This window comes from Podarcis gaigeae (genome assembly GCF_964106915.1).
Source record: "Podarcis gaigeae genome assembly, chromosome: 1".
Classification (NCBI taxonomy): domain Eukaryota; kingdom Metazoa; phylum Chordata; class Lepidosauria; order Squamata; family Lacertidae; genus Podarcis; species Podarcis gaigeae.
Window position 1 is genome coordinate 75,867,392 of NC_139678.1, and position 22,057 is coordinate 75,889,448.

Here is a 22,057-nt window from a genome sequence, read left to right on the forward strand (position 1 = left end):
CTCATTAGGCTGCCCCTCCCCAAGCTAGAATGTTTACCAAATACAAACATGCAGAGTGTAACTTCAAATAATCTAGTCAAGATAGTCAGCAAGCAACAGATACAAGATCAAAGTTTTTTTCAAAAATTAAGCTTTCTTGAGAAAGTGTAACAAAATGGCAATCTAATGGTTAGCTATGAAGGCTGAAAGGAGAGAAAGGAGGATGAGGCTACACAATGAATTGCTTCCGAGACAAGGAATTCAGTGGAAATTGAAAAGCTAATGAAAGAGAGAGAAAAAGACAGAGTAAGAGAGTTATACTTTTCATTTCTTATGCTCTGGGCAAACACAAGGGTGGGGTAGGGGAGATTTTTATTGTTTGGGTAAATCCAAAAGGAAGGTAAGAAGAAATGACTTCCCTTGGCTATGACAAGATTTTACCAGACTGGCACTCACTGGGAGTGAGAGTTTGAAAGAAAGAAAAAAAGAGTACCCAAAGCCATGATTCCATACTAAGTCAGGATATGTTTACAACAAGATGACCCCTTGCTGGAATGCTGTGGAGCACAGGGGTTCAGAGCAGCAAGAACAGGCACCCAAGCTAAAAGCCACCCAAACCTAGGCACAATGTCTGCCAGCCAAGCTAACAAAGGATACATGGAGGTTTGACAGGTTTGTATAGGACTTAGAAGACTCATTGAGCTCAGGGGTTCTTAGGCTGTGATCACAAAGACTCACAAAAGAAATTGTGATTACCAGGCGCAGAAAGGACAAACCATTGTCCTGTTGCTGCTTGACAAAGGAGATAGTCTAGGCTTTAGGCTGAGTTTGAAGTAGTTATTGGAAAGGACACTTGAAATAGCCTCTTCATGTCCCTGTCCCAGATTTCACTGCCTTGAGTGTGTTGGGAAGGGAACGCTTGCAAGGCTGAGCATGCTGTACTCAGTAGTCTCCCCATGAAATAAATAACCTTGATTTCCAGGTGCTAAATTGTGCAGAAAGCTTAGGTGGCATCCAGAAATACACTTCCCAATACATGGGGGGGGGGGGGAGCTGGTGGTGAGGATGTGATGTTGGAGAGGTAACAGGGTGAACCAGAGTCCCAGCTTTCATTTTAAAGAGAAAGAAAGAGAACCTGAGATGTCAGCTAAAATGTGAAGGCACTATTCTTTTCAATTTTTTTGTGAAAAACTTGTCTGCTTGCACCTTTCACTTTATTTATTTGGATTATTTACAAATACAACCAGCCCAAAAAAACTCCTCATGCCACTGGTGGGTGGGGCTAGAAGCCAAAGTGTATGGAGTAACGAGTGTTGATTCTACCTTTGTACAGTAGGCTTGCTTCTGCACACACTCACACATTCCTCTCTATCTTCCATCAAGGCAAACGGCAAGCATTATCAGAGTTCAATGACACATTTTCACCCGGCAAAATCACTCAAGGAGGGTGCAAAGCAGGGCTGATGAGGGGTATGGCCTGGGGAGAAAGGGTGCAGCAGAGAAGAGTCCAGAGAGCCAGGTAGAGAGGCCAGGGGGAAGGGCTGCATTGAATCCCTAGGCCTAAGATTCCCCATCCTTGGGACATATGGTATGGGCATTCCCTTGACAATTTCAATGAAGGATTTCACTGACAACTTTCAAGTACAAGTTCCCCTAGTTTGCTTGGTCCTTAAGTAGCTCCTGTTCCCAGATAAAATACAGTCTTAAAAATCCAAATACAGATTAATACACACTGAAAACCTTTTGAGCCAAGATATAGAGGACACAGAAAATGGTAGCAGAATAGTGCTCTCCAGCATTTGGCCAAGCCCACCCAGTTTATCAGAGCCATGCACGAAAGCCAAAAGAAATTCTCCCACTAAGGTATTCCCAGCTGTGCTATGCTGTCTCTTTAATATTATTATACATTACACTAAAACATTTGCAATAATTCTTACCGTGGCAACAAAATTGATTGTATCTCTATATAGGTGATAACAGTGAAAATAAATGCAGCTCACATCTGTTCTGTGATCTTGTCATTGACTTAAATGTGATGACCAAGGACAGCACTATAAAACTATGATGATATCAATAGATCTAGGTTCTTCCTTAAGCCTTTAATATTGCTTCTGCGGTAAGAGGAAGCAAGCATATCAGAAGCCAAATGTGATTCTCCCCACCCCCCATTCCCTTCAGGAAAAAAAGCAGGCTTGAGAGTAATGAATCTGGCACACTGCACCACTTTCTAGTTCAATGAGGTGACAGTATCCTAAGGTGAAAAGCAGAAAAAGTGCAACATCTGAGAGAGGCAACAAAGAAAGTGAGAGAGACCAAGGGCCTTAGTGTGTACTAAGAGTGAGTGGCATACTCAGCAGCAAGGCAACATAAGAGATTTATTGTAAGGCAGAGCCTGACAGTGCTATCTTCCTGCACAGAGGAGCTGGAAATGCAGGTGCATTAGAGGATTGGCTAATCACAGCCCATACTAGGGAAACAGGCCTCAACTGCTAAGCAGGAGAAACTAAAGGACATAAATGGCCTAAAAGCAACAGGGAAATAGTGGAGAGTGGCAAAGACAGGCTACAGTGACTACAGCCATTACCGTGACTTGCTCATAGAAGCCTGGGAGCCTAACTCTGACCTTGTTTAGCTGCAGACGTGAATACCTCTGCACATCTTGAAGTACTGTAGCTTCCATGTTAGGGGTGGAACTAGGATCTAATAAGGACATGCAGAGTTCTTATTCTCTCTGCATTGTTGAACTGGGGTGGGATAATACCCTACATATTAATTAGCATAATCTGTGTTTAATTTTCACAAGCCCTGCAGCCTACAGAATAGAGCTGGAGGGTCTGTTCCCCATGGATAACTGCAGTGTTTCATGATCTCAACTTTCTAGAGCAGTAGGAAGTTCTATGGTAACTACACATTATTAGTTTCTTTGTGAGAAGAAAGTTCAGGAGAGATGTGTGTGTGTGGTTTATCTGCCATATATGTTTTTCTTTGCAAATGTGAAGGTTGGGCTAAGGGGAAGAAAAGTCACATGATTAGACAATTATTGCTACAAAATGGCATGAGTTCAGTTTCTTGAGATCTGAAAATGCTAGCCAGAATCCCCTTAGCAATCTTTCCAAGCCAGCTCCAAACTAAAAGCATTTATCTCTACCCCTCCTCCATACTTCAAAACTAACTCTTTACCACTCCCAATATCAAAATCTAAGTCTGCTTTAAGGTCCAGGCAAGGTCTTCACAAAAGTGGAAGTTTTCTCACTTGTGGTCTTCATACTGAATGGCAACATACTGTTGATGACACAGTTACATGCAGCCATTTTACCATGTGATATCAACCTGGGAATAAAAATATTTGAATTGCTTTGGTGCCAACAGAGCTGCCATGAGAAAAGCTCAATATTCATATGCAACTAGAACAGTTTTTACCAACTCAGTGCCATAGCTGTCAACTTTTCCCTTTTCTTGCGAGGAATCCTATTCGGAACAAGGGAATTTCCCTTTAAAAAAGGGAAATGTTGACAGCTATGCTCAGTGCCTTTCAGATGTTTTGAACTGTAACTCCCAACAGCCTCAACCATTCCAGTGCCCTTGGGACCAGTTTCCCTCTGAGATTGCCTTACCCTACATGTGCCCTCAACAGCTTTTGATTCATGGAATTGTCACTACTACAGGTGCCACATAATACCCTTTCCACATTTGTAAGAACTTCATCGCTTAGTGTGGCAGCGTCTACACTTTGAAACTCCCTGCCTATTGAAATCAAGCAGACGCCTTCACTGTACTCTTTTTAGTACCAGGCCAAGGGAAGTATACCAAGATGTTTGGAAAGATGAAGTAATTTTAATCTGTTTTAGTATTTTAACTTTTGTATGTTTTAAAGTGGGGTTGTGTCCCCACCACCACCACCATTGATTTTACTGTTTCATCTTTTGTAAACCGCTTTGAGGTTTTTGACAATCAAGTGGTATAGAAATATTATTAAATGAATAAATATTGTTGGCCAATAATACAAGAAGGTAATGCCACAGTATATTATATATTTAGGGTCATAACATATGTATTTCTTTTAAGTTAAAAATCAAGGCCCGATGGGGAACATTCAAATTATTGAAGTCTCACTAGTTACTTGCTATGTTAGGAAACACAGTTCTACAGGCTTTTGAGCTACCTTCATCAAATTTGAGTCAACAATAATTTTAATTAACGAGCTGGAGAATTGGGCTTATGTGAGCGTTCATTGGCATTTTGAAGTGGACCTGCAAAACGGATGTCTTTTCAATGGGTATGTAGCACACTACTGAAAAGCACACACAAATACACATTCATTTTTACTCCCATGAAAGCTTGTACTGCAAAACTGTAGAGTTACAAATGGCCAGAGCCTCGGGAGATAGGGAGACCATTGTTGATAAATTGTGCAGGCAGCTAGAAGCGCATTTACTGAATGGATGTCTGAAAATAATTTTCCACTAACCTCTGAAAAGTTAAATCGATAAAAAGTGAAACATTTAACTGAAAATATAGTCATACCTACAAACTTAGCACGTTATGTGAAGTAAAACTATGAGGTGGTAGTGGTGGTGGCTTTTTAAGAAACCTTTTTTAATCACCAACCCCAATTTCTCTCTAAGTATAAAAATGGCTAAGATATTAAAAGCAGTAATATCTTCACATATCAGTAATTGGATTGCTGACCATCTATTGCTTGTCTTACTCTTCTTCATTGTCAATACAGTGATTCATTACTATTATGATTACCACCATTTATTCTTAGTTTTGTATGAATAACATGGTAGGCAGTGCTCTATCACTAACAGCAGTCTAAATCACCATTAATGGTTCATACTGAAGAATGTTCTATTCAAGAATCTCCAGGATAGGATGTCTACCATGGTCCTTGAGAGGTAGTAAGGAATAACAGAGAACCTTGTCAGGTGTTACACAGACATGTTTTTGGTACTTAAAAAAATAATAATAATCAAATCCCCTAAGCAAATAACAAGGCTTGTTTGGGGGCTCTAGCTCTTTCAATAAACTCTACTTTGCACATCTTGATTCTCTCTTTTTAATACCTAACCCTAAAGCAGAGCTTTCCAAACTTTTCATCTTGGTGACACACTTTTTAGACATGCATCATTTCATGACACAGTAATTCAGTTTTACTAGCAAACTGGAGGTTAAACTAACCCCTTTTCAGCCCTGGGAGGAGCTCAGGGAGCGTTCATGTGACACACCTACACAATTCAGCTGACACACTAACTTGCCACAACACAGAGTTTGGAAAGCTCTGGAAAGTATGTAAATCAGCCGCAACTCTCTGGCTCATGATACATTAAGGACATTGTCCAAACCTGAAATATTTAAGCTTTTTTCTTCTATACACATACGTTCTCTTTCTCCCCTATTTCTCCACTTGCAATCTTAACCATTCTCCTTTCATGACCTGACAATATATGATTATGTAGCAATTAGTAAGTCAGTATATGTTGAAGTTGTGTACAAGTTGTGTTCAAGGATAATACTGAATCTGGAACTTGACCATCAACATCAATAATAAAATGACTGTCCAGTTTTCCTCAAATATTCTGCTATTTTTAGAAGCCAAGCCCATTCCTTTTTATCTGTTTGGAAGTATCTAGGAAGATAAGAACTCCTGCACAAGTTACACAGTATAAAAGCATCTTTAAGGCTAGGTCTAATTATACCATGTAAATTCAAAAATGAAAAAAATGCATTGCATTGTATATATGTCTCGCATTCTGTGAAGCAGAAAAGTCTCACTTGAGAGCAATTCTAAGTTAACACATGTGATTCATGGGTCTTAGGCCAGACATAGCCATGAATTTCTCACATAGTTGTTTGGCCATTTAAATAAGCTGAAAAGAAAAATAAATAAAACTGTCACATGTCACCATTAAAGTTAAATCATATACCAATTATTCATAATGTTAAAGTCACAAACCAATGATTTATAAGCAAATCAATACAGGGAGAGCTGTAATAAAAAGCACTCTAAACATTTGATGAATATTGATATGAATACATGTTTATATTAAAAATTAATTGTTTGGTTTTGTGACCCTTTGCTTACTGCTGAAAATTCACTGGCACAGAGTAAAAGTAAGTTCATTTAAGTTTGCCAACTTAACAAATACTGCATGTAGAAACAAGCATTTATGAATGAATCTCTTTGTTGGATCGGGCGGGTCCAATAGACAGTAAAAATAAACATATAATGTGGATAATTTATAAGAGCATTTATGTCATTAATGAATGTACAGATAATTCTTGTCTGTTCTGACTAGCAGCAGCTCTCTAAAATCCCTGGTAGCATTCTTTCCAGTTCTGCTATCTGAGATCCTTTAATAGATGACTGTCTCAAGTACTGAGCCATCTGCATGCAAAATCTGTGATTCACTCTTGCTATGGACTATTCCATAGATTCACCCAGAACCTAGGACTGCACCTCTCTATGTTACATTGGGTCCACACAGATGTCCAGATTGTTCTGGTGCAGCCAGCTTTGACAGAACCAATTAGTTTGTTGAGTATTTGTTGAATTCAAGCCCCCCCCATCCCCAAACAGGTGTTTGACATCAAAGCTGCCCATCTGTTTGGTGGGTACATGTGCACACAACCCTCTGCTACACTGATGGTCTTTGGATTTGAGCCACACTGTATGAAACAAAATTTACAGTACAGGAATCACCTCCGTGCTCAACCAACCAAGTGAAAGAGCAATGTCACATCAAGTACGAAACCAATTATGAGGAAGCACACAATTCAACGTTCAACAGAAATGCACTTGACTCAGGGAAAGGGGAAAAAATATGCTAGATAAATTTTGATTACAAATAACACTGAGGAAACCACCATCTGGTTCCCAATGTTCCATGTAAGAACAAAATTTTAAATTCATTGAACAAATTATCTGGAATCATGAGTCACTTTGCTGTGGGAGGGGAGAACACCCATCATGATAAGTTTGGGATAGAAATGTGTTGCCTTGTGTGACCAAATCAATAATAAGCAAAAGGGAGAGACTACACATAATCTTACTTAGTAGACTGAAATTCTATGTGCTTAAAGGGTGTCTGCAGAACTTGCCTCCAATAGTTAAAGACATTTTTTATGCACAAATGGAAGCATAGACTTATAGTTTTTCCTTGGGTGGTTTTAAAAAACAAAAGAAAAATGTAAACCCTTTATTTAGGGTTATCGTCTTGTTTACAATCCACCAGTCCACAAGGAACTGCATACAACACCATGGAACTATTTGCCTGGAATCAAAAAGTTCATTTTCCCAGAGAAGCCAATTTAAAGCTAAGTTCATGACACTTCTGTTTCTCAAAGCAACATGAAATGAACCCTATGAAATACTGGCATTCAAAAATATGGCTGCCACTTTCACATTCCTGCTCAGGGATACAAGTAATGTAAACAAATTAAAAGTAAGAAATAAACACTAGCAGTCTGCACTTTGCTCTTGCCTGAACAACATAGCAGTACAGTCTGCCTGCTACACTCCAGGATCTACTGTGTTTTGCCAGCTGCTAGACCTAGTGACTGACTTAAAGTTCCCTAGGTTAGGGAACACACTCTCAGGTATGTTCCCGATGATGTCCTGCTGAAGTTGTCACCCTCACTTCTCTTTCCACTGATCTACCATTGCAGCTGGCCTTTATGTATTGTTTCAAACTAATGAGAAGATCACCCGTGTTTTCCACCAGCAGTTCCTGCTGTAGTTTAAAACTGCCTTGTTTTCAGAACAAGTAACAGGCCAGCCTACTACTTTCTTGGACCTATTTTATAATACTTCTCCCTTTCAATTTAGTCTCTTGTCCTGTCCTGACATTCACTGAGAAGCAAACTCATATCTCTCTGGTCTCTTATATAAGCCCAGTACTGCTGGTAAAAAAGAAAAAAGAAAGCAACATTTTGCCTTTTACAGAATGATCACATCACCATTAGATTTCATGAAAATGGTCTCTCAATAGTTCATGTATTTTTTTAACTCTGCAAAACATTTAGGGTCATCATTTTTTATGAGCTAGCCTTCGCTGCAGCTGATAAGGGTATTACAATACACAAAAACAAGAGCAAGGCCACAATAAAAGCATAACACTCTTTAAGTGCAACTTTGAGAATTCAGTTCAAAGCAACTGTACATCCTGTTGATAAATGTTTTTAATTTGTCTGTTTTCTCATCTCATCCTAATGCACAGCCTTCTCAACAGTAGTGACACTAGGGTCAGCTCCTCCTTCAGGTTTCCCTTGTGGTGTTACCATTTGTAACCTAGAATATGTGGAAACTATCACCCTATCATTTGTTATGGATTACCTTGTGTTCCACTCATTTTTGTGAGGTCTTTAGTTTCAGTGATAGCCAATAAAGAGGTGGCTAAATGGAACAGGGATACAAAGAAGAAAGCTGTCTTAATAGTGTAAAAGCCATATCTATTGAATTGCTATTTCTGTAACCCTGGTGATGTCTGAGATTTAGGTATATAAATAGCAATATAATCCCACTCATCTGACAATGTAACAAAAAAGCAAGCTGTGTGCTTCAAAGTAGACTGCTTGCTCCCATAAAATGCTTATTCGCCTGCTTTTTGAACTATGATTAATATTTTACTCTTTTATTTCATTTATATTTATTGGAGTTTTGAATCATTAGCATTTTTTTACTCTGACCTATACATATCTCAGCATTCCTTAACTTTAGAAGCAGTGCTCTATTCTGCAAATGTTGCCTCTTTGAAAAGCATATGCATTCTCCCTTTTCTATAGTTCACTCAGGTTTCAAAATAGATAGCCAAGGTCAGTGTGGCTTTCCAAGATTCTGTTCCATATATGAGGACTTCTCAAGAGCTGATTTGATTTGTCCAGGTTTGAAGGCATCTTTTTATGAACAAGCAAATTAGAGAATGTGATGGGGCCTGTTAGACCCATATATTTTCCTAGTCTCATTCAGCCAACCCAGTGGTCCTTCAGGTACATCCACATAGTCCTGAACTCTGCTCCACCCTGTGCCACCCCTGCCCCATCCAAGTAAGTGGCAGTAATGTTGGTGTTAGGAAGGCAGCTCTGCCCAACTTCACCGGCTACTCCTGCTATGTCCAGAGACAAAATAAGATATTGGGGAGTAGTAGGATAACCCAACAGTGTCTAATTAAGGGCTAACCAAACTGCAGCTCCTCCATTTACTGTGATGTCCCCTGCATCTAGGTCACAGTGTCATCCTGAGGAGAGCTAATATTCAGATTAATTGCAAGTCATCACATTTGAGGAAAAATGAGTCCTTGGTGCTTCCTTCTATACCACCCCACTCTAACGACCTGGCTCTCCCATCATCCTCAACTTCTTTTGCTCCACAACCCTGCACAGAGCCTGCAACTGCAGAATCAGCAATGGGTTCTTTGATGGCTGCAGACTGTCCTCCCTGGAGGATGGAGCCATTGCAAGGGAAGACCTTGCCAGCCCTCCTAAGCCTTTGAAGAGATGATTCTGGCTCTTTGTTGAGACATCTTCCAAAACTCAGGCAGCAGAGCCCACTGTGAGCTGCCCAGGGTCCTGATTTGTCTTGCCTTGCCTAAAGAGGCTCTGGTAACAATACCACTCACCAAATGAACGCCAGGCCTCAAGTGAATGATGTTACAGATCTGGGGGGGGGATGGGGTCCCCCTAAACCCTAGGAATGAATAAAAGCTAGGATTTTGATTAATTGGGATATGGATTAAAACACAAACTGCAGAGCTTTGCCAGACAGGGAGTTCCTGGGCTGGCTTATGCAAACCATACTGGCCAAGCTAGGGCCATTAAGGGGAAAATAGACGGCTGGGATCCACATTTGAGGAAGACAGCCTGAAGGTTGCCTGCAGTGCTGCCTCTGAAAATGTGTATGCCATAAGATATGGATTCCCTCCATGCAGACTGAAAGTGTAAATAGGTAAATAAACCATATTTCGTAAAACACAACAGTCTCCACCATGTCTTCTGTTCTCCAAAGGGACACAGACCCTCAGCTCTTGCCACCACTTGGCATAGAAAGGGGCAGCCACCCAGCTTTTGTAACAGTATAATATATAATATTGTAATATTGTAACAATATAATATTTACAGCAGCAGACACCAATCAAACATCTTGATGCCCTGCCCATTCTGCAACTTGGAAGGAGTAGCCACACCTTCCAGGTTTTTTTAGAAGCTCGGTTCCTGGCAGTCCTTGCTTGGTACACAGTGGGCAACTTTGCTAACACTAAGAAGGTCTGGCTCTTGTCAATGCTTGGATAGAAGACTGCCAGGGAACTAGATAAGGCATCTCAAGAACTATGGTGGAAGAAAGGTGAGATAACAAATATAATAAAATAATTAAGTTAACAACAACAACATGTCATATAGAGTACTGCCTAAAGGAAACCAGTTCTGCCAAGATTCAGAGATGACCTGACACATACTGGCAAATCTTCTTGACCTCCTGTGCCCCCTTTTAAACTTTCACTTTTTCTCACAAGCAGCAAAAGAAGAGGTAAAACTGTTTATAGACTGCACTTCCTTTAGGCTGCAGTTATGGGTTCACATAATTGAATGCTCATCCATACAAAAAAATAAAAAATAAAAGCCAAGCAAAAATAAAACCCACTCAAACTCCAAAGGGTATATCTCCTCCTCAGCAAGCCAATAACTCATATCAGAATTTGAGGCCATCTTTTTAATATTTACAAAGTAAAGAGCAAATAAGATTTTATTATGGGAGTCTGTCAATCTGGGATCAAAAAGGAAGGGAAAGTCTGAAATTGAAACAGCTCCAACTCCTTGAGCTGGCACACCACACATATGAGGAAAAGGGCTCTCCCAGCCACAGCTGCAACTAGAGCACCAAGGAACAAGTGGTCCAGCAGCAACCTGCAAAATGCAAATGCCTTTCTTTAAGAGTAGTGTAACCATATCCAGGACAAGTCGCACACCTAATTCCAGATAACTCATTGTCAGCATCTCCATATTACCTTGACTGAGCTTCAGTTTGTTCACTCTTATCCTGCCAATTTCCCCCTTGAAACACCCATCTAGGAACCTTATTATCTCACTGGGTACCACCAATATTATGTATGACACCTTATTCCCCAACCTATCTCAACGGTTTCACATAGATCTTGGATAGAGAATAAGATGGATCCCTGAGGTACACTGCAAGACAACTCCCATGGAGCAGAACAGTCATTCCTAGGACCATTTTTAAGGCTCTGAGATGCCAGTGGGCTGTGTGTGTTTTCTTCATTCTATTCTTAATTGAAGGGTTTAAATGCGCCCCCCCCCCCCATGTCCGAGACCTGGGACAATTTTATCCTTCATTCCCCTCTCTCAAAAAAGTCCTAGTTATTCCCAGCCCCACTCACTGCATCTTTCCTGAAGCAAAAGAATGTAACTTCCTATTGCCAACCTAGCCACCTTCACAGTAGGACACCACAGTAGGATACCACAGTTGATGGTACTAAAAACCACTGAGAGGTCCAGAAGAATCAACAGAGTCTTGCACAGCCTGTCTGTCCTTCAACAAAGTTCATATTTGTCACCCCATGAAATTCTAATAATATGGAAAATAAGGTCAATAGCTACTTATGTACTTTGTTTCATGGTAAAACTGTCCCTGTAAAAAATGTATTTGCTTGGAGTAAATTTCTATCAAATTCAATGGGATTTGCTTCTAATGAACTTAGAATCTTGACTGCATCCATTAAAGCCCAATTTGGGCATGGGTAAAGGCTGCACACAAGCAGGGTGAGTGGGAAGAAACATGGCAAGCTCTCTTCTCCATGCTGCGTAATTATATCTAACTGGTTTAGAACCCCCATTTGCAGGGTTCTAAATTACATGGGGAGCCCCCAGAAGTAGAGGAGCATCCACACTTCAGACATTGCCACCCAAAACATAGAGAGTATGTGGGTATAGTGATGCTGGCACTGAATCTTAACACAGTTGTCCAAATTCACTCCACTTACATGAAGCCTTTATTTGGGAGCACAACAAATAGAGCTTCAACAATTTTAAAAATGCCACCAAAATCTGAGAAAGGCAGGCAGGCAGGCAGGCAGGCAGGCAGGAGCCAATTTGCAAGGAAAGCTCTCAGTTCATCATCAAAACCTCAGTTCATAATTACTAAAGCACCACAAACTCATTTGTATAACATGCTAGTACGGCTAGCACACAAGTGTATAGGATGGGCTATGGCAACAGTTACCATATTTACTCGAGTCTAATGTGCCATCGAATCTAATGAGCACCTCAATTTTCAGAACCTTGAAACAAACAAACAAAATTTGCTGGCAAATGTAAATGTGCCATCAAATCTAATGCTCACCTTAATTTTTGCAACCTGATTTGGCTAAAAAATAAGGTGATCATTAGATTTGAGTAAATACGGTACATGAATGCAACACCACAAAATATTACATTTGCATTCCAAACAAGAAAGAAGAGATGAAAATAAAATAAAAGGCAGAAGCATTCCTAGATTAAAAAGGCATTTTATAAATGGTTGAAGCACATGCAATGTTAATTTCATGCAAAGTATCACACATAGCAAATTAAGGAAGACTTTGTTTCATTTGAATAATAAACCTGAATTTTTGTGCTTTTGTCTTCCCATCTGATCTGTTATCTAAGCACACATGTTTCCTGGTGTGTTATTGCAAACACAAAAGCACATCCTTTTTGTTCATTACTGTTAATTACAGTGCAAACCTCCCATAATTAACTATGCTATAGTGTAATTCAGTGCAATATAAACCATCTCTTGCTCATCCCTTTATGTGCAATTTGTTGTTGTCAGCATTTTCAAAGATGTTTCCTCATAATACAATTTTACAAATATGATCATTAGATTATAGCATTACTTCATGCATCCTCCCCCTGCTGAACACATATTCTACAAGTCCAGTTTTGGGAAACAACAGCAGAACCCATTTGACCTCTGCCTTATACAGCAACAAAGGGGCAATTGTCTTACTACAGCAGTCTAATTTAATTATACATGCATGGAATTCTTACACTGCATTATTAAGAATTTCTTCCCCCAGCTTTTGCCACACTCCCCATACTATGGAAAGGCTGTATGCAAATTTTTTGCACCCTTTTGCTCAGTGCCCTATTCCTGCTTTTAAAACCAGGAGGCCATAATCCTCCTTTTGTGACATCAATCATTTTCAGCAAGCCTGATGTGCCAGCTCTGGAGGCTCCTCAGGACAAGCTTTGCTTCCCCTGCTTTGAATGAGAATCAGCACAGTCATCACCCAGCCCTTTGAAATGCATCCTCAGTATGTTTTGCCAGGTCAGTTTTGCATACCCATGAGCAGATGTCACCAGCTTCCACTGATAGCAAAGACACAGCATCTGGGCTTCCTTGCAGAAAGCCAGCAGGGTCTTGTCTGTAAACATTCCTTGCTTCACAGTCATTAAGAACTGCATCATTTAGGGTGGTGTGGAGGCTGAAGAAAGCTATTCAAAGTTCAGACAGCACATGAAAGTTATCTTTTCATGACAACCTTTGCAAGGCTGCTATGAGCAGAAGCCAGCACTTGCCTCCCAATTCCTTCGCCTTTGATCTTCAACAATATCATGTATTTCTGCAAATAGCAGGTAGACAGTGAGCATCCCTGAGAGGGTACAAGGGTTAGGGTTAGCAGAAATATTTCTTCTAGTTGAGCAAAGGAGGAAGGAATATGAGTGGTTGTGAAGATCTACCAAGAAGCAAACGGGCTATGGATGCTATGATGAGATCTTGTGATTGTTGATACACTTGGCCAAATTATCTTTCAAAGAGGGGGCAAGCTCATTCCATGCAATGCAATGCAATGTTGTAGTATAATTCCTCAAAGTACTGCTCTATTTTCAGAAGGCCTAAACAGCTTTATTTAATTACCTGTCACATAACAATGTTATACAATATAAAGCCTCCAACAACTGAATTTTCATATTCTTTCCCACCCAAAGCTTACTGTCTCACTTCTAGGAACATAGAAGTGATAGACACAAACTATGCTGCCTGGCTGCATAACTCTGAATCATTCCAGCTCTGGTTAGGAATGAAGATGCCGGTGTTTATAATTCCCAAGTATATCAAGGTGAGTATGGGGAATAGAAAACAAAACATTCAGTTCCTGTGCATGTTTTCTCAGAAGGAAGTCTCATTTACTTCAAAGGGACTTGTTCCCAAGTAAGAGTGCATAAGTCTGCTGCAGCTATTCTTTAGGCTTTTAGATTTTCTTCTCTGTATCACTGCAGTGTGTGCATGAATGGAAAGACTAGAGGGTCATCTATAATTAGATGTAAAATCATGAAGAACAATCCTAGCCCTAGATGATTTCCTCAAAGATCTGCAAAGGCAGACAGCATGAAACCTCTGAACACACACACACACACACACTTGCTCACCCCCCCCCCAATCTCTCTCACTCTCTAATCACTTAGGAGGAAGATAGGAAGATTAGCAAGGGGAGGGGGAGGGGAAATTGCAGCTAACCCATAGGAAGCATAATACCACACTCTGTGGTTTACATTCGAAGGCTGCAATCCTATGCTTGCTCACTCGGTTGCAAATCCTGTGCTGTTAAACTCAGTAGGACTTACTTTTGAGAAAACATGCATAGGATTTGTCTGAAATGTAGCTACATTTGCAATAACACACACTTTTTGTACATGGCAGTTGGGCAGAGTGAAAGACCTCTCATGGTACAAGGCAAAAACTGTGGCAACAGAGTAAGACTGAATCTAGGGCCTCTTAGATGCCCCCAGCCAAGAGTGGATGGCAAGAGATCACCTCTGGACACAACCTTCAGTATTTTTATTGGTGTACCCATGATGCTGCAATCATTTTGGTGAGAGTTCCCCCCCCCCCTCGGCTCCTTATTCATGTCAAGATATATTTCACAGTGAATCAGGTTGGTTGGAGGAAGGGTTTGGGGTTGTTGTTTTTTACTCAGCATTGTGAAGAATAAAGGTGAACGGATGCATGAAGCTACTGCAGTACATACAGGGAGGAGGAGGATTTTTAAATAAAAATAAATAAAAGTCGCTTTCCCATTTAAAGCAATGCCATTTTCATAACCATCCCTATCTAAAAGTGGTTGCTATGGGGTTTGAGAGGGAGGATGAAAAAGAATTGGAGGGGAGCTTCACAATCAATCATTGAAGAAAAGCTTGGCCCCTTTCAGAGAAAGATCTGGATTTCAACTCAGTCCCTAAGAAAATTGCGGGGACTGCAGAGCTGCTGCCATGCAGGGCAGCAAGAACACAGACAGCAGCTGGGGATGGAAACGCCTATTAAATCCTTTAGACAACAGATGGGCAAAGCTCGGCTGTCTTTTTTAAAAAGCAAAACACAATGCACCATGTTTTATTGTCCCACCATGATGAACAACACTTAATATCAACAAGGAGCAAAGGAGAGCAATTTGGTGTGTATGTGTGTGTGATCACACACACATATACTCTGCTCTAAAAATGCTAAGCTGAAGAGTCTTAAATTCACTTCTAGGGTTGCTCATTGAAATCTTGTGGCAAGACAAGATTGCCCACCGCACCTGTTACCAAAACGCCAAAAGGGGATACAAATCAGGAAAGTCTGGTGGACAGAGATTTAACATTTCTGCAATGGTCGCTTCTTTGCAATTACTGTTTCCCTGCCCTTGAAGTGAATCCACCAAAGCAGGCAACCAGTGAGTCCCAATCTTGAATGCACTAAAGGGATCTAATTATGTCACGTAGGGCAAAAGCACCTGCTCCCTGCTAATGCCTTGCACTACATTTCCTCCTTTTAATATTTCTTGCTATTGTTCCTATCAGGCAACAACAACAAACCTCTGGCTGCTGGACATGGATTCTTAAATCAGCAGTAAAATATATAGTAAGATTAAAAGAAAACAGCATAAACAGGGCAGGCTTTTTGGATTATGGCTTTTTTTGTTTCTTTGCTCCTGAATACTTTTTCTGCTTTGACAGTGCCAGGGACACTTTCCAAATAACCAGCAAAGGCAGTATCATACATTCACATCGTCTCTTCCCCCTCCTGGCCCCCAAACCACCGCACCTCCACCAACTGCACCTTAAGGACTACACCCTTTTCAATCATGATGTCATAAAACACTGCTGGTGACTTCCAGCTTCCTCCCCCTCTTCTTCGTTGTCCGTTATGTGCCTCCCAATTCAACTGAATTCTAGTTTTAAAAAAGGAAAGGAAAGGAAAGGGGTGCACTGAATCAAAGCAAAATTCTCCAGCCGCTGAGCATCTTTCCTTCGCGTCCCCCCCTCCACTCAATCAGCCCCTCCCCACACGCACTTTGACTGTCATCAGAACACCACCCCTTTCCAGGAGTGATCCACACAAAGCAACCTGGACTTGTTAAAACAAGATATAAATCACGAAAACAAGACACACACACACCCAGAGCCAGAGCAAAAAAGAACCACCTTAAAGTCAAGCTATTATTTATCAGATGCCACAGCAAAAGACAAGGAATGGCCAGAGAGCCTAGACTCTCCCATCTCCATAATCTCAGCGACTGCTGCCTTATCCCTAGGGCTGCTCCTGCTGCATAAGAACCAACCTGTCTGTCCTTTGCCCAGGGTTTTCTCCAAGCGGTACGGTCCAACATATTGTGCGTGCTGAGCTCCGCTGCCTTCTTTGCCAGTTGATGTCATTTCTACCTGGCTCTGTAATTCTGCGAGGTTATGCCTTGTGTTGTGGTTGGGGAATCTCTGGGCTCTTTTTCACCGCAGCTCTTTAAATTTCCACTTTGCCGCTGTGCAAGCAAAGCACCCAGTCTCTCTCTCTCTCTCTCTCTCTGACTCTTTTGCTGATCTTATCCACTTGGCTGAAGATTCACTCTTCCTTCCCCCCTCCCTTTCTTTCTTTTCCTTTTTGTTTCCTTCTCTCTGCCTAGGATGCTGATGCACAGGAGGACTTATTAACCAGTGTTTGGGGAGGGAGGAAATCTAAGATCCAAGCATAAGAAGCATGGTGCTGGTCATCAGCACTCCGCACGCCTTAGTTCTCTCTAGGAGCTGTTCGGGGAGAGCTGGAGCAGCGGAAGAGCTGGGGCCCACGGCTCCGACTGACATTACAGGCAGCCAATCCCTGACAACACCTCAGCCTCTCCCCCCCCCCTTCCATCCACTACCTTTTCTTTTCCATCAGCATCAGCATCAGTTGCTGCCTCTGCCTGCTACGGAGCATCATAACCAATGGCAACAGCAATAAAACTGTGAGGGGATTCGTCTCCTGATAAGGTCAGTAGTTAGTCAGAATTCAAAACTGCCCTGTTTTAAACTTTGCATGCATGGGTAGATGACAAAAAGAGCTACATAGTCTGTATCAGCTGCACTGAAGCAAGTTAAGCAAACAAAAACTCTGCAGTTTCAAGTCCATCTTGCAAATAATGCTGAGGCTGTGGAATAAAAATCACACACACAAAGAAAATCCAGCAAAGGAGATCAAAGAAAAAACTAAGTCCAAGAGAGCTTGTTTTTATTTATTTATTTGAGTGACAAGATCTTGGGGCGGATGCCCTTAAAATGAAGAAATTGTGCACATGTGCATACACACATGAACACACAACACTAATCAGAATCAAAGATAGCTTGGTTATCTTAACATGATGAATGCTAGGGTTAATGTTAAGGTTAATACAGAAAATTAGAGGTGCCCAAGCAAAATGCAGTGAAGGAACAAAAGATATTAAAATGACACGGGAGCAGCATGACCTACTGCCTCACTCAAAGTAACTAACTAAATATGATGACACCCCAGCCCTTCTGTTAGAATGCAAGTTCTGCTGAACAGGTATAAAGTGGGTGAGGGGAGGATTTGAAGTGGAGGGCAGACAGTAGGTGCTGCTGAATTTTTCTTCTGCCAAACCCATTGCCTCCTGAAATCTCCCTGTAGCTGCTTCTCTCTCAGTGGAGAATGGTCAGGAGAAAAACAGCTGGGGAAGGGGTGATGGTAGGGAAAGTTCAAGCAGGCAAAATAAAATCCAGCAACCTCTTCAGTCCATCCCTTGGTCCACATGAATTTTCCCCCACCATATATCTTCCTGATGGCCACTTTTGTTTCAAAACAATGGGCTGCTACCATCACACCAACATTATACCTTTACATACCTCGCCTTTTTAGAGCTTACTGGCAAAAAATGGCCATCCGGGTCTTTTGGAGGTAGCTTGCTGAGACTTTTGAGCATGGGATAGGGCATGTGCTTTACGGTAATGCTCTCAGAATCACAGAGCTTTTATTGGTATGTTGTGAACTTTAAGAGGCAATCTCGCTGAGCTGCCTGATTATGGAGAGCAGGATGGAGATGGACAGACAGATATTAACGTTTCTTTTCCAGACTCAATCACTCTATCCATCTTCATCCTGCTTCCCACACTCAGGCAGCTCAAAGAGATTGCCACTTATAGTTTACAACATTCCAAAAAGTGTGCCACCAAAAACTTATAAACACATTCCCAAATAATTAAAGCAAGTCAGCAGTACCACAGACTGGCTATAGATAAACACAGAAATAAAAGCACCTTACTTCCATGGTCTTAGTCTTTGAGGAGGAAATTGCTTCCTAATCCCAAATATACTCCAGGATACCTTAAATAGTGTATTATCCCACATAGCATGGATGCACCTTAAGATCTTCCTCTGAGATCTTGTTTGCCACAATTACAGTGGAGGGTTCTGCTAGGACATGGCCTTCTTAGCTTTGACACCAAGGCTATGGAAATAACCTCCTGAGGTTTGCTAATCTTTAGGTGTTGGCCTAAATCTTAGATACTAATGTGGTGCTCCCCCTCCCCAAAACTGTCATAGAATCATAGAATTTGAAGGGACTCTGAGAGACCTCTAATCCAGCTCCCTGCAATGCAGGAAATATTTTGCCCAACATGGGGCTTGAACTCCCAAGTCTTATACTCTACCAACTGAGCTATCCAACCCCCTGCAAGGCAGGAATCCCAGCTAAAGAATCCTAGAATGGTCAAATGGGAAGGGACCCCAAGGGCCATCTAGTCCAACCTCATGCAAAGCAGGAATCACATCATAGGTTGGCATTTTTTGGATTTCCTATTCCCACTGCTTGTTTCCAGCTGGGGAATCTAATTAGTTTCCTGTTTTGATCTGCTGTTCATTGCAATATATCTATATCTATATCTATATCTATATCTATATCTATATCTATATCTATATCTATATCTATCTTGGCTTTGATTGTTTAATTTTGTATTATGGTTTTTGCATGTTTACTTTCCACCTTCTAGATCTGTTTAGCCTAAAAGACAGGATGCAAATGTGTAATAAAAACAGATACAGTGGTACCTCAGGTTAAGAACTTAATTCATTCCAGAGGTCCATTCTTAACCTGAAACTGTTCTTAACCTGAGGTACCACTTTAGCTGATGGGGCCTCCCACTGCTGCCGTGCCACCGCCGCGCTTTTCTCATCCTGAAGCAAAGTTCTTAACCCGAGGTACTATTTCTGGGTTAGCGGAGTCTGTAACCTGAAGCGTCTGTAACCTGAAGCATCTGTAACCTGAAGTATCACTGTAAATTAAATATGGTGCATCAGTCAGGTCTAAAATTGGAAGGCAATATTTACTCCATAGGCCTCTCTCTTTAGGAAAGGATTTTACTCCATGATATTAGTACCGCAGGCTACCTTTTCAATACATCTTTTCTGGCTGTGGCCAGCTGTGACACCACTCATTTAAAAAAGGGTAGTAACTTTCGATGGTATGCATGCGATTAGTTAGAAAACAGGTTTCCTGTATCATGTTGCCAAGTGGAAAGAAGAATATTATCAGCCTTGTGGTGTGTAGTAACATGGTCATGCAGATCAACTCAGCTAAAGGTATTGTAATTCAAGAATTGCTTCTTATTCAAGATTTCTTTACGAGTCTTCTGATCCCAACTAATAGTATTATGTAACCATCTGGCAGCTGGTATCAGTTGCATGGAAAGGTCTGTGCTGGCACTTTTAATATTTGGTAGGTGTTTTATTTAGATATTCTAAATACAGAGCTCAGTTTTAGAGTTCAGTACACAACAAAGATCTGGGACGCAGGTGGTGCTGTGGGTTAAACCACAGAGCCTAGGATTTGCCGATCAGAAGGTTGGCGGTTCAAATCCCTGCGATGGGGTGAGCTCCCGTTGCTTGGTCCCTGCTCCTGCCAACCTAGCAGTTCGAAAGCACATCAAAGTGCAAGTAGATAAATAGGTACCACTCCGGCGGGAAGGTAAACGGCGTTTCCGTGCGCTGCTCTGGTTCCCCAGAAGCGGCTTAGTCATGCTGGCCACATGACCCAGAAGCTGTACACTGGCTCCCTCGGCCAATAAAGCGAGATGAGCGCTGCAACCCCAGAGTCGGTCACGACTGGACCTAATGGTCAGGGGTCCCTTTACCTTTACCTTTACCTTACACAACAAAGATGCAGCAATCATACTAGATCTGATTTTTTGGTGAGAACCCAGAGCAGCATTATCATCATCATCACCACCATCATTGTTTACAGAGCTTGATATGTAACTGTTACTGAGATGCTACAGTAATCAAGATATATTTCCATGGCTAGATTGTATTTTCAAATAATACAGTACATCTGACGATCTTTGCAAGGATGCAAAAGGTGTCAGATACATCTCTAGAATGAGCACCATAATCAAGGTCAATGATGTGCTGTTTCAAGAAATCACATAAACAGTCCAAACAAATATTAGTTTCAAAGGGTTTCATGAGTCATCATGCAATACAATGTCTCTTCGCTGTCATGTGGCAAGAAATGCCTGACTTAATAATGGTTACTTGCTACCTCTTCAATACTGAAAAGAAAAATCCTTTCTCAAATGAAGATGTCTTTGAGATTCTCTGCATACCAGTGGATAGGATTTCACAGATACCATATCATCACTGACTTTCCTTGGCCAACATGCCTCCTTCATTTGAGGTTAGTCTGATGGCTGTATCAAACAGGGTGGCATTTCAGTGGTAGCATTGTGGAACTCCATTTCAAGGAGGCTTGCCACATCCAGTATCTTGCACTTTCTAGAAGGGCTATTCAGCCTTTTTTATTCCTCCAATCCCTTAGATTTTATTAATCTTGATTTTGTGATATTAATATCAAAGTGGATTTCTCATCTTTTAAAATATTTAAGATACCCTGCGATTAAATGGCAGATTATGCATTTTTAAGAATAAATTTTAGAAGCCTGTTTTATTTTCATAATAAAGCAGGCTTCTACATCATCCCTTTAATAGTCACCTGTGAGAAAAAGGAATCGTCTCCAGCAAAGCACATAGGAAAGTTTAGGTATATTGGGTGGCAATGTATGATGTACAGGTATAACTGCTTGACTGTGTACAGGTATAACTGTTTTTAGATTTTAATTGAGTATCAATTAAAATCTCATATGTAGGGTAATGGGTATTTTAATTACTTAGAATGTCATTGTTAATTAGTTTTATTTCAGGCATAGTCTCTTTAATTGTTCCTTTGCAGGAAGAGAATGTTAATAATTTGTCAACTTGTAGAGGCTTGCCTCTTTAATGTTTTTTTTAAGAATGGGCTTTATACTTCCATGTTAAATATATCTATGTTATATTGTGTTTGATATAGCATTTTAGGGTACAGTCAGAAGAATTTCTGCCTGTGGGGCCATTGCATTTGGCAGAAGCCCTGTTACATTGGCAAAATGCCAGATACCCAGCACCACAAAGCTCCTGACATGTTGGCAAAATGGCTAAGATGGGGTGAAGGCATGATGGGGGACAAGAGCAGCACAGGGGAGGGGATAGGCATGCCATAACCTGTGCCCCTTAAAAATATGACCACATCACCACTGATGGCCCAAGTTTGCACAAGTCCCAAATCAGTCACAAAGAATGCCCATCCCATTGACTTCAATAGGAGGATTAAGAAAAATGCTGCCTCCACATCAATGACTGATGGGTCTAATGAAACTCAGGACCCAATCACAAAATTTTACACAGGGAGGCCATACTTTCATACAATGGCACAGGTAGGAGAGCCTCTCTTGGGCCTCATGTTATATA

General features: G+C 41.0%; 1 protein-coding gene across 16 annotated transcripts in view; it reads right to left on the reverse strand.

Annotated features, from left to right (window-relative positions):
• Positions 1 to 22,057, reverse strand: part of BRSK2 (BR serine/threonine kinase 2) — a 404,628-nt gene that overhangs the window by 372,514 nt on the left and 10,057 nt on the right. For 5 of the 16 annotated variants that reach the window (XM_083718481.1, XM_083718480.1, XM_083718477.1 and 2 more), the window contains exon 1: positions 16,575 to 17,144. The exons of 1 other annotated variant lie outside the window; for it this stretch is intronic. In XM_083718481.1, coding sequence (XP_083574607.1) covers positions 16,575 to 16,668 — 94 coding nt within the window. In that variant the 5' untranslated portion in view covers positions 16,669 to 17,144. Of the gene's footprint in view, positions 1 to 16,437; positions 16,522 to 16,574; positions 17,145 to 22,057 lie in introns of those variants that run through there. 10 more of the 16 variants (XM_083718483.1, XM_083718478.1, XM_083718482.1 and 7 more) reach the window with 6 other exon arrangements.